Source organism: Ovis aries, chromosome 14 (assembly GCF_016772045.2).
Source record: "Ovis aries strain OAR_USU_Benz2616 breed Rambouillet chromosome 14, ARS-UI_Ramb_v3.0, whole genome shotgun sequence".
Taxonomy (NCBI): domain Eukaryota; kingdom Metazoa; phylum Chordata; class Mammalia; order Artiodactyla; family Bovidae; genus Ovis; species Ovis aries.
In genome coordinates this window covers 48,424,172-48,440,507 of record NC_056067.1, presented here as the reverse complement: position 1 = coordinate 48,440,507, position 16,336 = coordinate 48,424,172, and the positions used below count along the sequence as shown (strand labels likewise).

Below are 16,336 nucleotides of genomic sequence, written 5' to 3'. Positions count from 1 at the left end.
CTTTTGCCTGCTTTGCCCTCCTTCTGATTTCCCATCTCTAGACTGATCTGTAAGCAGAGGGAAGACAGCCCTTAGGGTAGAACCTGTTCAAAGAGCCGAAGTCTACAGCTTCCAGCTTGGTCACCTGGCTTCTGAAAGAACACTAGTGGACTGATAGGCAGGACTCCCTTCTACAGAAACCTGGCCGCTCTGTCTCATCCCCTCCACTCCTTTCAAACTGAGTGCTTAACAATCCTCGAAAAAGATGCAGACAGACACCAGGATGAGCACTGAGATTATGACACTGGGAGGGAGAGAGATAAAAACGGGGGGGTGGGTGGGGGTAAGGAGTGAGAGAAGATGGGGAGAGGGGGAGAGAAAGAGAACAAATGTATGCAAGGGATAGTGTGTCTAAGACCCAGAAGAGAAAAGAAAGGCCAGCTAAGAGTAGTGTTGAGGCAGAGTCCTAAGGGTGGGCACCTTACCTGGAGGGAACATGAGAATGGCCTGGGGTGACGAGTGGACTGGGAGCGAGTGGGTGCGCTGCACAGAGCTGCGGCTCTGGCTGGGCATACTGTTGCTGCCTCCAGGGTTGGCGAACCACAGGTTCTGCATGGGGCATGGGAAGAAAGAAAGCAGTGGGTGGGTAGGGCAAAGGCCCAGACCCAGGAGTGGTGGAGTTGGCAGGAGTCCCCTCCCCACTAAGCTGGGCCCACCTGGACGCAAACATATGGACACACACATCACAGGCACCACCACTCCAACCCCAGAAGTGCCAGGCTCTTTGCTTCCAGCTGGCTCACCTGTCGGCCCTGGCCCCCAAGGCTGGGGCTGGTGAGGGCATGTCGAGGGGAGATGCCCCCAATGCCCGAAGGGCTCAGAAGGCCCATCCTGCCAGGCGGAAGGGCCCGGGGAGGCATTGGGAACTGCCGCTGGGTCCGCCGGGCCACCCCCATCCCCACAGAACCAGCTATGGGGAGTGAGTTCGAGCCAAACGCCCAGCTGTGAGAGAGCAGAAGGCAGGGTATCAGTTTAGGTGTATGGGCCCACCTGTTTACCTCTTCCTCTCACCCCCCACAACCCCTGTGGTAGGACAGAACATAGACCTGCATGAGCAGGGATTCCCTGTCCAAGTCCTTGCACTGTAATTCTGTCTCCTTCTGCCCCAAGGGGACTCCTAAGATGGAGATGGAGAGAGTCCAAAGGTTTCCTCAAGCCCACTCAAAGCAGTTCTAACTTCAGTTCTCAAGTGTGATATTTCTGTTGTTTGTTTGGGGTGAGAAGCGACTTCAGAGCCCTCTGCACACAGGTGAAGAGAACAAGGGACAGGCAAGGGGCCAGCTATCGAGATGGTACTAATTCTGCTAGCTCAGCACTCTATTCTAATGGAAAATCGGGCACCACCTGATTTTCTAATGGGAAAGTCCTCACTGGGTGACTTATATAAGGCCACTCAGTTACTGAATGAGGACAACTGGACTCCCAGCCCAGGATGCAATCACCCCTCTAAGCACTATCTGTCAAACAACAAGGGCCTACGAAAGGAAGGTCCCTGTGCCCTGGCCGCCCGCCTACCCTTTCTGCTGCCTGTAGTTCTGCATCTCTAGTGCAGCTTTGCGCGGGAAGGTCCGGAGGAGCTTCAGCACTTGCTGTTTCCAGGACAGCAGTCGTTTCTTCTGTGTCTCCGTGAAAGCCTAGAATTGGGGGGGGGGGGGGGGGGTGCGGGGGGGGAGGTGAAAGAGATGTGTGTGCTTCTTTCAGATCTGCCTTCTATCCATTCGCTCAAGTATTTATCAACTGCCTGTCCTGTGCTGGGCAACGCTGGGACACAGAGGTGACCTGTGCTCACACAGCTTACAATTTAGCTGGGGAGACGATACATGAGACGTTGTAACTAGGGAGCATCACAGGAGGCACAAGAAACCTGATGTTATGAGGGGCTGGAGAAGGCATCTTGTTTTACTGAGAGCTGAGAGATCAGCAGGCGGGAGGGGGACTTACTCCCCAGAGAAGAATTATGTACTAAGGCTCTGAGAATGGGAGCTCAGGGCATCCATGGAACCCAACACTGGAAGGATGGGGGCTGGAGAGGTGGGCAGGAATCAGTTAGGCAGGGCCCTGTTGGACACATAAGGAGTGTTGGTCTGAGAGGATGGGGGCAGCCTTTCCATTCCTGAGAGCCCTAGGGAAGGCCTCACCTCATGAGATAGGCACTTTTCGATGAGCTGGAGGTAACTGGTGATGTTCTCCTCGTCTGGTCGGGACACCAGCAGCTGGGTGCACACTTGGGGACATGGAAAAAGGTGGGAGGTTAGCCCCCAGAATGCCCTCTGCCATGTTCCAGCTCCCCTGGCCCATGAGAAGGTGGGTCAGGAAACTCATGCCGGATGAGTACTAGCTATATGCCAAGCATTGCACCTGGCTTATTATGAGGATATATAAAGGGCCCACCGTACTGCCAGGCATACAGCAGATATGAAGTCAATGATACTTTTTTTCCTTTTAAGTCTTGTGATAGTCTCATCAATGGAGAGATTTTTAGCCTGACGAGTCTGAGGCTCAGAGAGGTTGAGTCACTTGCCTCAGGTCACACAGCTAAAAGAATTCAGACCCAGGTGTAAACTTGCCTACGCTGTGCTGCCTTAGGAAAAGGTGAGCCCATTAAGAGCATCAGGATACCCATCCCGTGGACTTCAGTCCCCTCTGAAAGAACCAATGGATTTGCCTTATCTGTTTACTCTTTGCTGTATGCAGTTTCCACTGACATAATGTCTTGTCTTCTGCTCAGGTTGGAGATGCTTTGAGGGTAAGGGCTGTCTCTCATCGTCAGCCTGGACATGCCAGAGGGAAAGGGGCCTTGTCATCCTTAGTCTTAGTCCCTTTCTTCAGTGCTCTAGTCCCCAGGGTGCTTTGAAAAGTTCTGCTCCCATCATTTAAACTGGATTTGACCCCTGATGCCTGGGTTCAGTTGGTACCCTGGCCCAGAACTTCCTGCTGGGCCCTGGGTGGTCTCACCTTTGCCCATCACCCGTGTAAACTGGCTGGGGATGTCTCCATCAGCGACGGGAGCGGGGGCTGGCTCACTACCATCAGTGGGAGCCGGAGCTGGTGGAGGGGGGTAGCTCTCTGCAGCTGGAGGGTCACTGGTCTCACTGCCCTTGTCTGTGCCAGGGTGAGCCAGGGGAGGCTCAGCACCTGGCAGCGGTGGCTCCCCCCGGCCCCCATCCTTGGCAGTAGAGGTGGTGGCGGCGGTGGCGGCCACGGTGGCCTGGAGGACACTGTAGGCCTTGATGGGGGTGATGATGATCTGCTGCAGCTCCTGCAGAGCATTTCGCAGATTTCCGCCTTCCAGCACATCCTGAGTGGGGAAGACACAGCCTGGGTCACATGCCAATCCCTACAGCTCTGCAGAATGACTACACGTATGGGGTCAAACAGCCCCTGCAAAGAGCTGGCGGGACCCTGGGTTCCACCACACAGAGAAGGCAGGTAAAGGTGCTGCCGGAGTGTGCACACACACATACACACACATTTGTACATACATATTCCCTCTTCCCCACTTCAAGGTGGAGTGCCATGGAGATCTGGAGAAGGTGGGCTAATCCCGGGGTCTCAGGGTCCCACTGAGGATGGAACCAGATTCAAACCCACAGATTTGGACTAAGACACTGAAGGGAGCAAAAACCAGAAGGCAAGTGGCAGGGAAAGAGGAAAAGGGATGCAAATCAAGGCAGATATGTAAGGATAGGGTGCAGATAAGAAATAACCAACTGGAAAGAGAGATCGTGTACACAGGGAGACACTCTGCTTTATCAGAAAGAGCTGTCAGAAATGGAAAAGTGAAATGGAGAAAAGGGGTTGAGTCAACAGATAAGATTCCTGAGACACAGACCAGGACAGACAGGGAGGAGAACTTCTCAGCTTAGCCACAAGCAAGTGAGCCCTGTGATCTGACTTGCACTTGGTTCCCAGAGCCTGGATCCCTAGGGTTGGGGAGATCCCGAGGTAGGGGGCCACATGGGCAGCAAGGTGGACCCAGAGCCCTCAGCCATTAGCACTACTGGGCAGTCAGTTGACCTTGGAGATGGGGATACGAGGTCCTTACCTTCTCCAGGGATTTGAGGACGCTCTGCCTCTCGCGCAGCTTCTGGATGCTCAGGGCTATCTTGTGGCGGGCACCTTTGGTGACATTCTGTGGAGGGGGCAGAAGGGGACAGGAAGCTGAAAATGGGAGGTTAAGGTACTCAAGGTGCCCCAACAAGGCCCAAAGAGAGGAGGCTTGGACTGCAAGGGTCATGTCAAAATGGTACTGCCCTCAACCTTGCCCTGATGGTCCCCTCAGCTTCACCTGAGACTCCAAGTGCTGTTCAGTCAGTGTCATCATCTCTTCATAGCTCATCTGTGAGAAGAGGGCTGCGTACTTGTGCAAGCGGAGGCTCTTGAGCCACGAGGGCACGTCTGCGGAAAAGAAGGGAGGGCGTAAGGTTAGGAATCTGGCCCTGGTGACAGTTGTGGGGAAGGACCAGGCATCAATCACAGGCAGCCTTAAAAGCTGTAGGACGTTGGAAGGGGGTAGGGAGAAGCCCAGGATCCATATGCTACTTTTCAGCCAGACCCTTCCAGGTGGCCTTCCCTGGTCAGGACACCCTATCCTTCTGAGTTGCTGGGTTGGACATGTCCTAGGATAACCTCTGATGTCCCTGGAACCTCTGTTCCATCAGTCACCTCTAGGTCGTAGCTTTCTTAGTCAGACTGGGCTGCCTGAGTGCAGGGGCTTTTCCCTAATCAGGCTGGGACTTGTGGGGGTCTCTCTGCTCAGTCTTGAGCCCTTAGATCAGGGACTGTCCACTTTCCTCAGACTTGTATCCCCTTCTCGGGGGGTGGCGGGCGTGGGAGAGGAAGAATTGGGTGGGGAGGGGTGGCAGCTCCAAGCTCTCTTCTGTCCTTTTAAGCTCTGCACAAGCCTCTTGAGGAGGTCCTAGAGCTAGTCTCCCCAACCGTACCTTTCATGCCACTGCCGTCCTCCTGGAAAGTGTTCCGGCTGGAGCCCTGCTCCTCCGTCTGCTCACTGCCAGAGGAGGCCACGCTGCTCTGGGGTGAGAGGGGTGCGTGGTCGGGCGTGGTGAAAACAGCCCGGGCCCCAAGCTCCTCTGGACTCGGCCACTCACCAGGGGCCTGGGGGCTCGTGGGGATGAGCGACATGGAGCGCTTCAGCGGGCTGGGGTGGATTTGGCAGGGGAGACCTGGCCAGAGTGGGAGAGAGACAAGAGGTCAGGACTGGGAATCTGACCACAGGAGACCATGTTCCCCTGGTCGGTGCCATGCATGGCAGCTCAGCCTCGGAACCCAACAAGGGGAAAGGACCCTGGGGTCTGAGGGGAACTACCTACCAGCTACTGCTAGTTCCCTCATTCCTCTACCTACCCAACCCATCGGCAAGCTGTCAGCCACTTTTCTGAACTGCTCTACTTTCTCTGTTAGCACCCTGGGCTAAGTCACTGGAGTCCTTAGCTGGAATTGCCATCACAGCCTCCTCACAAAATTTCTTGCCTTCATCTTCACCCGCTACAGTCTATTCAACTCACAACAGCCACACTGATCTTCCTTTAAATGCAAATCTGACCCACTTAGTCCCTGACTAAATCCTACCTGTAGCTTCCCTTTACAAAAAGAATAAAATTCAAACCCTCCTCCCAATACCTATAAGGCCTTGCAGGACCTTGCCCCTGCTCATCTCTGAGGTCTCATCTCTCATAACTCATCCCTCTGGTTCAAGCTTTTCTAGCCTTTACCACACCCCTACTCCCAATTTGTTCCTGGAACAGTGGAGCTTGTTCCAGCTTCAGGACTTCTGAGCTTGCTCCTCCTCCTTGTTCTCCTAATCTTGGCAGCTGGCTCCTCCAGGTCTCCTCTCAAAAAAGCATCACTTCTTCGGAGGCTCTCCCTAAACCCTCAGTCAGAAGTAGCTCCTCCTCACCAACCTCCTATCATATTACTATGTCCTGTCTTTCTTACAGCACTGATCACAACTTTAAATGACCTTATCTAATTATCTGTTCACTTGTTTATAACTGTACCCCCTGCTTCAAGACCTGTGACAACAGGGCCCCATCCTGTCTTAAACATTATTAATTAAACTCAGTAATTACAGGGGGGTTTCTACTAGAGGAGGTTCTGCACAATTATGTGTAAAATAAGTGAATGAGGTACATAAACTGCTTCCTCAACATCTATTATTGGGCTTCAACACCTCCCAAAGGATGTTTTCTTGTTCTGAGCCCAAACAAGGGTGAATCCAGGCCCTCATTCACCGGATGTTTCATATCCTCCATCCATCCCATTCCTGGGATAGGAAAAGGGATCCGATTTGATTTTTAACCATTCTAAGGACAAGGCAGGTGCCCACGAGCTTCCAGACCTTTATGCATGCTCCTCCCTTCCCGTAGCTCACCAGTCACCTACCCTTAACTGCCAGCCACTTTGGCCTTCATTCCTGGCTCAAATGTCCCCTCTTCTGCAACTGTCTCCTCTGTGTGCCCTGAGCCCCTGTGTTGCTATCTCAAGTCCAGCCCTCCTGTCCCTTCCCTAGGCTGCCTCCCACTGGAATCTGGGCTTGTGTAGGATGGCGGCAAGCTTGCCCAACCATTTCTGCATCCCCAAGACAGGCCAAGACACAGGAATAACTGAAAATTCAATGACTCCAAAAGGAGGGCACCCATTATCCTAAGAGTGCTAAGGGGGCCTCTGAACTTGACACAGGAAATCTAGAAGTACCCCAAGTCAAAAAGGATAAGAAAACAAAGCCAAAAGCCTCATGCTGGGAAAGAGAGACCATCAAGGTCTAGGGAACAGAAGTCCCTCACCCCAGTTCCCATAAAGAGTTAGGAGGCAGAGACAGAAGAACCCTAGCCTCATTTCTGATGGAACGGCTGGGTTTCCTGTGAGTGCCTCACTGATAATCCAGATTCAGGACACCCAGCCTGGCACAGGCCCCCAAAGCACCTTCCCTCACCTGTGACAGTTATCTACGCTCCTAACCAGGAAGTCACTTCAGGGAGGGGGCAGTGCACTGATCCCACCGATGAAGGCTACCCTCCACCCATTATCTGTGACCTCTGGGATCCTCTGCATGGGGCTCCTCCAAAGCCTCTGGACTGGTAATAGATGTCACCCTCTGGGCATGGGGGGCTGGAGAACCCTTAACGCAGGGCTTTTTTTTTTTGGCTTGTCCTGGTGCCCCTGGCTTCCTCCTTTGTCCCCTCTCAGCCAAGAAGGGGGCAGGCGAGGCTGAGAGGACAGGAAATTATCCTGATTGGAACGATTGTGTAGTTCCTGAGAAGCCCTGCTTGGCCCCGCACTAGGGTGGAGGCTGGCCACAGCATGAGAACTATAAAAACAGGAATGCTGGCCAGATATCCAGGGCCTTGCACTCTCCAAGAAACCCTGGTCTGTCCTTGGCAGAACCCCAAACCCACCCTGCCTGCCCTTACAGGCCAATCCTCACTCCCCACTCAAAAATATTTTAATGACTTCCTGTTTCCTGCAATTGCCTTAAATTGAAAAGCTTCATCTTATCCTTCAAGCCCTCCTGCCCTTGCCCCCAAATGTGACCCTAATCCTTGTAGCTCAGTTGGTAAAGAATCTGCCTGCAGTGCAGGAAACCCGGGTTCGATCCCTGGGTTGGGAAGATCCTCTGGAGAAGGAAATGGCAACCCACTCCAGTATCCTTGCCTGGAAAATCTCATGGACAGAGAAGCCTGGTGGGTTGCAGTCCATGGGGTCGCAAAGAGTCGGGCATGACTGAGTGACTGAACTGAACATACTGAGATCTGAGAGTCAAGACAGACCTGAGTTCAAATTCTGGCTCAGCCACCTATTAACTTCACGATCCTGGGCAAGTCACTTCATTTCCTCCGTTGTTTCCACTTTCTTGCGAAGTTTTTGGTACAGGGGCAGGCCCATGGTAAACATGAGTATTTGCTACGGCTATTACTCATTTAAATCCCTGCACCTCTCCATCCTTGCCAGACCTGTCTACATACCATTCCCTCCAATTTGACATCCCTATACCTTCAATCCATGCTATGCCCTGTACTTGAAATGTCCAATTTCTCTTCTGGTTCAAATCCCCTATCCAACATTGTTCCAGCCTGGTCTTTTAAAGTTGCTGCAAGTATGGGCACCCTGCATGGATGATCCCTCCCCTCGATGAGCATCTCTGGGAGGGTCACTTTTAGGTGGGGGTGGTGTAGCACAGTAATAAAGAATATGAGCTGTATAGCCAGACTGCTGGGATTTAAATTCTGGCTACACCACCTTGGACAAGTGATTTTTCTGTGACTCAGCCAATGAATTTTTAAGTATAAAGTTCTCAGAACTGCTCCTGGCAAAGACTAAACGTTGAATATATTTTAGCTAGAATTATCAATATACCCTCCCAAGTTGGACACAGAAACTGTCATGTTCTGAGACTGGAAAAAAAGGTCCAAGACACCTTGGGTTGTTGCTAGAGCGCCTGGAAATGCCCCTCTATCCCTCTATCTTTCCTGATTCTTGCCAACACTTGGGAGGGAAGCAGGTGACTAGGATATCCATATTCAACTGGGGAAGAAAGTGGCTCGGGGTAACTGATATGTACTAGGCGCCATACAGCTCGGTACCAAAGACCCAAGGTTCACTCTGCCCCTGGCACAGGCAACGTTTTTATTGTCGCCCTCACCTGGCCTGCTTTAACCAGGGCTTGCAAAAGGCAGCTGGCATTTTGAAGTTAAATCTTGGCAACTTCTTGCCCTGAGTCAGGTCACGTGACTATCACTTCATCAATCCTTGGAAATGTCAGTCTCTTTTATCCTATTCATTTCAACTAACACTTTAAAAACCAGAAAGCAACTATACTCTAATAAAAATTAAAAAAACATAAAACAAAAATCTGACTGGAATACCAGCCCCCTGCTCACCCCAGCCTCTGGAGGTACTAACTAGGAGAGTCATTTTGAGACCACTTAGTTGGAGGATAGCATAGCATCAGAGGCAAGCACTGGTATCAGGCTGCCCGGTCTAAACCCTGGCCAGTTTCACTACCTGCTTTGTGGCCTTGAATACAAGACTTCATCTCTTTGCGTCTCAGTGCCTTCATCTGCAGAATGGGGCTAATGATACTGTTGTGATGAAGATTAAAGGAGACCATGCCTGCAAAATGCTTTTAAAAATAGAGCACCTAGCACAGTCAATGCTAAACAATGTCATCTACTATTACTAATGCTTTGCAGTATGAGTTACATCTTATATGAACAGGCTTACAAACATACACTTCTCAGAAATAAGTCTGGTAAGCTGGAGCCAGATACAAAAATTCAGAATGTCTGAGCTAGAAAGAACTTCAAATTATGGTCACGAACTCAATGCTTTCAGAGGTCAGGCAGTTATCACACGTGCCTGAAGTTGGATGGTTGCGGCAGAGGCCTACTGGGACACGTGTAGGTCTAAAGGTGGTAACCAATATTTAACTCCATCTTATGACTGCCACCAGACCACAGGCCTTGATTTACCTGATCATTTGATTTTTTAAGGAAAGCTGATATCTGGATTTTTAGGGGAAAATTCCTTACATTGCTGATTTATTTTAAAATGTAACAAAATAAAACCAAAGTTTTGTTGAGTTTGGGCTCAATAAAGCATGTTGGCGTGTCAGAAATGGCTCTGGGAATGCCAGTTCACAACCTCTACACTGACTCACAGGCCCAGAGAGGTTGGTTATGTGCCCTGCCCAGGGACACAGTGAGTGAAGAGAGAGCCCAGTCTGACCCTTTTCAAGTAGGCATGGCTTCCCAGGAACTCCCACCTCCTCACCTGCATTTGCGTTGCTCCCAATACTGTTGATGGCTGGCGGCACTGAGCTGGGTGGGTGGAAGGGCACATGTCCATTTTCCCGGGGTGGCTTGTCCTGCCAGGCTGGCCCTGCATCCCCAGGGCCCAGCTCTGCAGGGCCACCCCACTCATCCGAGCCCTGGCGAGAGTGGTAGGTGGGCTCAGGTCGGGTGCGAAAGCCGCTAGCTAGCCGCTCTTCCAAGTGGCTGAGCCAGAGGGCCAGTGCATTGCGGTCCTCCAGTGTGGTGGCCGGGTGGATGAGGGCATAGGAAAGCAGCTGGCGGCTCTCCTCGATGAAGGCATTGCTCTCGATCGAGTAGGCCAGCACTTTCTGCAGCAGCCTCATGTACTCCGACTTGGCCTCCGTGTTGCCCGGCTGAAGCAGGGGTAGGTGGGACAGCAGGAGGGACACCGCCTTCTCTTTGGACTCCTGCTGCCACTGGCTGACGACGGCTGCAGAGGGGACAAGAGGGAACGTCAGGGCAGCCGGGGCGGGGCCCCCATAAAGCCAGGAGAGGCGTCTACAATCCACTCCCTCAGCTCCAGTCTCACTTCCCTTCTCCTTCCATGACTCCAACCTTGTCCCTCATACAGGTGATATCTAACATACTCTGCCTGCTTCCACGGTAATTTTCTTTTTTCTGGTTTCATTATTCCTACTCTCAGAAACCTGCCATGGCTCCTAATCAGCCAAACATGCCACTCCAGAACCTGAGTCCCTCCTGCTGTCCCCAGGCCTGCTCTTCTTGTTGTATCCCTACTCCTTACCTTCATGGCCTCTACCCTCTTTCCCCTGTCAAAACAGCCTTTATCCGGACTTGGAGGACAACAGAATATAATATATTGGTTAAAAGCTTGAGCTCAGGACTTCCCTGGCAGTCCAGTGCAGAGGGCAGGGTTCAGTCCCTGGTCGGGGAACTAAAATCTCACATGCTGTGTACTGTTGCTGCTGCTAAGTCACTTCAGTCGAGTCTGACTGTGTGTGACCCCATAGATGGCAGCCCACCAGGCTCCCCCATCCCTGAGATTCTCCAGGCACATGCTGTGTAGTGCAGCCAAAAAAAAAAAAGCTTGGGCTTGGGAATCAGATGGTCTGGACTCCCCCAACTTACTAGCTTGATCTTAGAAAAGTCACTTGAACTTCACAGAGCACTGATTTCCTCACCTGAAAAATTTAGTACCCAATTCACAATGTTGCTCTGAGATTCAATGAGTTAATAAAAAATGGAATGTGGCCTGGCATATAGAACATATCTAATAAATGCTGATGGCTGCTTTTTAAACTGCAATCAGCCTCTAGATTCTACCCTTCCAGTTCATTCCATATACCAGATGGATTTATCTTCCTAAAGCACACCAGGATATCATGTTCCTGACCTGAAGCTTATAATGGCAACCAGCACCAATAGACTCAAGTTCAAGAGCTCCTAGCCCAACATCACCTTCATTTCTAGGGCATTCTTCCAGATAAAGACTTGGTTTAGGATACCCCATCTTCCCTGGAGCTCTCTAAATGCCATATTTATCCAAACTTCTACACTCAGGCTGAGAATCAAGGTTTTAGTCTGCAACAGTCTTCTTCCTCCTATCCAAATTATGAGTCTTTTATGGATTGCCTAAACACCTGTCCTTCTTCAGGACGTCTTCCCTGGCTACTCCACGCCTTGGGGATCTGGTGATGTCTCCTTTCTATACCAACCCATAGTCTGAGGGCCTATCTGTACTGTGAAGATGAGTGAGGCTTCCTTGTTCTCAGAAGTGAGCTCCCAGAGAATAAGGCCCCAAGCTAGTCCCACAAAGGAGGCCTTGGGAAGGAACTGTTATAGGACTGACTGTCCCTCCTTGAAAACCTTGTTATCACTTCCACGACTAGCTTAATGGAGTGGAGGATGGCAGGTAATGCTGACGGGGAAAGGAAAAAGGACAAAGAATACCAACACTTGAAAAAAAAGACAATGATCAGGATCAACTCTATTCTCACTCTTGGGCAACTGAGCTCATACCTGCACCCACAGTGACGATCTTCCAACAATAAACAAGGGAGTTCTGAGAGGTGAGTTATTGGGCTAATGGTAAGGTCTCAGAAAGGCACAAAGGAGCTGAATGGAGCTAGGACCCCAGAGGGGAGAGTGATGAAAAAGAACAGGCAGTAATGTGGCCCATGTCCCTCCTCTCCTACTTACTGACATAAACATGATCATTGCAGAGAGCCCTTTCTCTAGCTTAAACAGAGACTTAGAATCATTCCTACCTGGCATGGTTGCCATGAATTTAGACCACAGCACAAAGCAGGACGTGAAGTAAGTCCTCAGTAAACATCAGCTGTCATTCCCAACACCATCGTGGTTATACCTTACACAAGCTTCTTCTTTTCAAATACCCACAAAGATTCTCAAAGCATAAGCTAACTCCCAGACCAGGAAACAGAGAGGCTAGGAATGGACATATACAGAAGAGGCTCAGAATTTCAGGCATCTGGATTTCAAGTGAGCCCTGATCTGGGTCCCTCTGCCTCCAATGGTGTCTCATATCAATATCCTTAAGGCTTAATACTCTAAGCACTTCTGGTCACCTCTGCCCACACTATAGGCTGGACACCTGGCCACTGGGAACATGGCATGAAAACCTGAGAAATACCTTTTTTATACACATTTATTTCTCTTAATGATGTGTCTGGGAATCTGTGGCTTGGGAATTCATATAAACTTTTAATTCTTACACTTGTAGCTCTAAGAAAACAAAACACATATAAGTCCAAACTCCTGGCCATATCAGTGCACCTTTTCTTGCCTGGCCTTTCTACCCTAAGCTGTTAAAGTGCTCAAGGGTTCATCCATTTATTCAGAGTCATCAGTTCATGCTTATCCACAGTACTGGCCAAAACAGAACTAACTACACAATAACAGTACTAAGCATAATCCCATAACCCTCCACTGTATCTCTCCAATACCATTATCTTCTTCTTCCCCTTGTTCCTGGCTTTCCAGATCCCTTTCAGGACCTGGCACACGAGGCCAGGAAACCTCATCCCCTCCGTCTTTAATCTCCTGAACTAGCTCCCCATGACCATGAAGCGTTCTCTTAGGTCATCTCCATATCGAAAGATCTTTTCAAGGTGGGACAAGTCTTCCTGACTTCAGGGAGCCTTCACTGTTTGAGTTCTCCCACCTCCATATGCCACTGGATCACAGGGAAAGGAACTCCCTGGCACTCTATCTCCTTGACTAAGTCCCCAAGTTTTCAGTTCCTGATGAGAAGGAAGAAGAAATACAGTGACTGAAGATGAGGGACAGAAAGTCAAGGGCTTGCACCCCAGCTGTGTGGTACAGATGCTGGGACAACGTGCTTCCTCCTCTGTAAAAGAGGGGTCACAGGGCTGCTAAGAGGATTTAGGGAAGACTATCCACATAAAGCACCTGACAGAGTGTGCCCATAGTAAACATTCAGTATGTGACTCAGTGATAGGTGATTTTCTCCCTTCTCCTCCAGCGCAGTTGGCCTACCCCTTTAGCCCTACCCTGATGCTCTCAGTTGCTGTTGTTTAGTCCTTACAGGGTAGCTGGAGGCATCTGGGACAGAGAAAAGCCTTGTCTAGTCCCTCCCCCACCCCCAGAGTACTGCCAGGACTCCAGAGCTAAGGAACACAGTTTCTCCTCTGGTACTGCCAAGGGACATGACAGAAGAGCCCCACGGGTTGGGCTCAATGAAGGACCTTGTTCTACTGCAGTGAAAGGGGAAAGTGGTTTTAGATGAATGGAGGCTGACCCTAGGGAAATGTGTGTTCACGTATCTGTGCGGCAATGTGCTGAAAAGGGTGGGCCTCTCAAGACTGGAAAGCATCAGTGAACACTGGAGCTGGTCCAAGGACTCTGGGCAGCCTCAGGGCCCTTGGGGTGAGCCCAGTGGGGGCTGAAAATGATGGGTGGGGATGAAACTTCTAGGTTCCTGCCCAGATCAGAAGAGTCTGGCCCAGAGCTGAGGCACAGCAGAGTCCCAATGAATACTGGTACAGCTGAACCCAGACGGTCCCCTGGAAGGCAGTATTGTCTGTGTGTGTATAATATACCCTGTCTAGGATCACTCTGTCCTCAGGTCACTCTGTCTCATGTCCTAGCAGATTATATGGTGTAAAGAGTATAAGTTCAAGAGGCAAAACTGCCTGGATTCAAAATCTAGCTTTGCCTCTAAGACACAAGTCAGTATAACTGTGGGCCAGTCCTTTAACCTCTCTGAGCCTTGGTTTCCTCTTCTGTATAATGAGGGTATTTAAAGCCTTTAAAACACAGGGTTGTTTTAAAGATTCAATGAGATAATCGTGCAAAGCATCTGATCTGTGTTAACTGCTCCATGCACTTCAACTATTATTGTTGTTGGCTGCTGGTTGAGATCTAGAGTCAAGCTATTTTGGGGCTAGAGGGAGCAATTCACATAGGAGAGCACATCTGGGTCTCCCCCTTAAGATTCCCGACAAGGGTGGGGAATTTCATGCAGTTATTTACCAAAAACAGACACGTTTCTGGTTCCTCTGAGCTAGAGGCACAATATGCAGTGATGAAATTCTGGAGGTGGGCGGATGGGGGAGGGGACTGGGGAATGCCATGACGTCAATGACTGCAGCTCACCAAGCTGCAAACCTGGACTCCAGAGAGGATGAGGGAGACTGTGTAAAAGTGCTCTCCTTGGCCAGGTGACCAGAGCTAAGTAGGTCATGACCCTGGGTGCTGCAAATCACAGGAGCCAAATATATCTTGGAGACTGCCATAAGAAGAAACTCATTTTTACATGCTGGGCTGTTGCAACAATCGCGGCAGCCTGTGGCACTAGTCAGAGGGGCTGGGTTTTGGCTTCAACATGCTCTTCTATGCTTCACCCCATCTCACACAAACGTAGGGGAGGGCAAAGGGGCTCACATTTTTGTTTGATGAACTGTGTTAGTAGAGCTTGAAAGGGGAGGGTGGAGGTATCAGAGTTGAGCTTGGGTGACTCACTCAGCCACAGCCCCCTCTTGACCTCAGTTTCCCCACCCAGATTCAATGAGCCAAGGAGGGAAGGGCTTAAACCTGCTGGATACAGGGACTCTGACTCAGAGAACAGGAGGAGAGAAGAAACGCAGGAAATGTGGCCCAGGAAGCCAGAGGACCAGGGAGAGAAGGAGACTTCAGCTTCCCGGGCCCCACCCTTGGGCTCCAAGTCATCATGGGAAGGCGGGGGTGGGGCGCGGGTGATAGGATTACTGTTGTAGCTGCAAGTAGGCAGGGCAGACAGCACTGAGACAAGGAACAGGGATAATGACAACGGGAAACCTGGGGCTTCTCCCTCCCTGGTTCCAGAGACCCCTGGGGTGTTGCTTTTCTGTTTCCAGGTTTTATCTCAGACTCTGCTCGCATGAAACCAACACTGGCTGCGTGGGCTGGGGGACTTCCTTCTACCCTTCTAGCTGCTTGAGAGGAAGGGACAGCCCAGCCCAGTGCCTCTTCCATGCCTCCCAACTCTCCACTTCCAGTAGGTCATGTGACAGTACCCTCACCACCTTAATGGGCCCACCCAGAGTCACTGTCAGCAAGAACAGCAGTTCTCCACTGAATGTACCTAAGTGCCAAACAGCAAGCTTAAAAAACAGCAAAATCTCTGGAGATAGGACCTAGGCCTCAGGTTCTTTTTATAAAGTGATTCTGACATGAAGCCACCATGGGGACCCACTTACCAAAATTCAGCTCTCTGTACTCTCTGGCCCATTCTGAGGAGGCTATGGGAGGGTAAGCAGCTCTGACCCAGACCCAAACTTGAACCCAGGCTCTCCCTGGGAGAACTGAAAGAAGTAGCAGGGTTGGGTGGGTGAGACATGAAGTACAAACCCCCAGAAAAAGGCAGAGAATCTGCCTCACTGTTCTGCTCTCCTGGCCCAAAGGGATTGACAAAGAGCATCAGACCCTATAATAGGTAATCCTTATCCAAGAAAAGGTAGACCAACTGAACTCAAAGATTTGGTTTGCAGGGTAAGTGTGCGTCTTGGTGGGAAGGAGGGACAGGTTCTCTGAGGTGCCCATTCCATAAAATACTAGGAACTACTGCTGCACTAGGAGAGTATCTAGAACAATCCCTTCCTTGTCTAGATGAGAATCCTCAGGCCCAAGAGGGATGGGGCTGGCCCAGGTCACAAGAGGTGTTAGTGGCAGAGCTTGATCTAGAACTCTTGGGTGTCCTGATTCCTGTTCTCATGTCCCATGACAAATGAATCATCAGTACAGAATCATCTCTCAAAGTGCCTAGTCAGCAGAAGAACCAGGGTGCCCATTAACAGGCCTATCCTCTAAGGATTCTGATTCAGTGGGTCTGGGACAGGGGCCCAGGAATCTGATTTTAGGTCACATTCTCCCCCATCAGGTGATTCTGATGATGACGTAAATTTGGGAAACACAACAGGATGGGAAAGCCATAATGGACAAGAGAATGCAGAGCTCCTCCTACAAGGCAGGTTTCCAAGTCCAGC

The 16,336-nt window shown here is 50.7% G+C and overlaps 1 protein-coding gene across 2 annotated transcripts in view; it reads right to left on the bottom strand.

Moving 5' to 3' along the window:
• SAMD4B (sterile alpha motif domain containing 4B) overlaps nucleotides 1-16,336 on the bottom strand; it is a 36,331-nt gene that overhangs the window by 3,377 nt on the left and 16,618 nt on the right. Inside the window, exons 3-11 of one of the 2 annotated variants that reach the window (XM_015100575.4) lie at nucleotides 9,829-10,299; nucleotides 4,983-5,222; nucleotides 4,328-4,437; nucleotides 4,085-4,171; nucleotides 2,995-3,337; nucleotides 2,178-2,263; nucleotides 1,555-1,673; nucleotides 783-981; nucleotides 465-588 (exon numbers count right to left, since the gene is read on the bottom strand). In XM_015100575.4, coding sequence (XP_014956061.1) covers nucleotides 465-588; nucleotides 783-981; nucleotides 1,555-1,673; nucleotides 2,178-2,263; nucleotides 2,995-3,337; nucleotides 4,085-4,171; nucleotides 4,328-4,437; nucleotides 4,983-5,222; nucleotides 9,829-10,299 — 1,779 coding nt within the window. The remainder of the gene's footprint in view (nucleotides 1-464; nucleotides 589-782; nucleotides 982-1,554; nucleotides 1,674-2,177; nucleotides 2,264-2,994; nucleotides 3,338-4,084; nucleotides 4,172-4,327; nucleotides 4,438-4,982; nucleotides 5,223-9,828; nucleotides 10,300-16,336) is intronic. The other variant, XM_042232021.2, reaches the window with a different exon arrangement.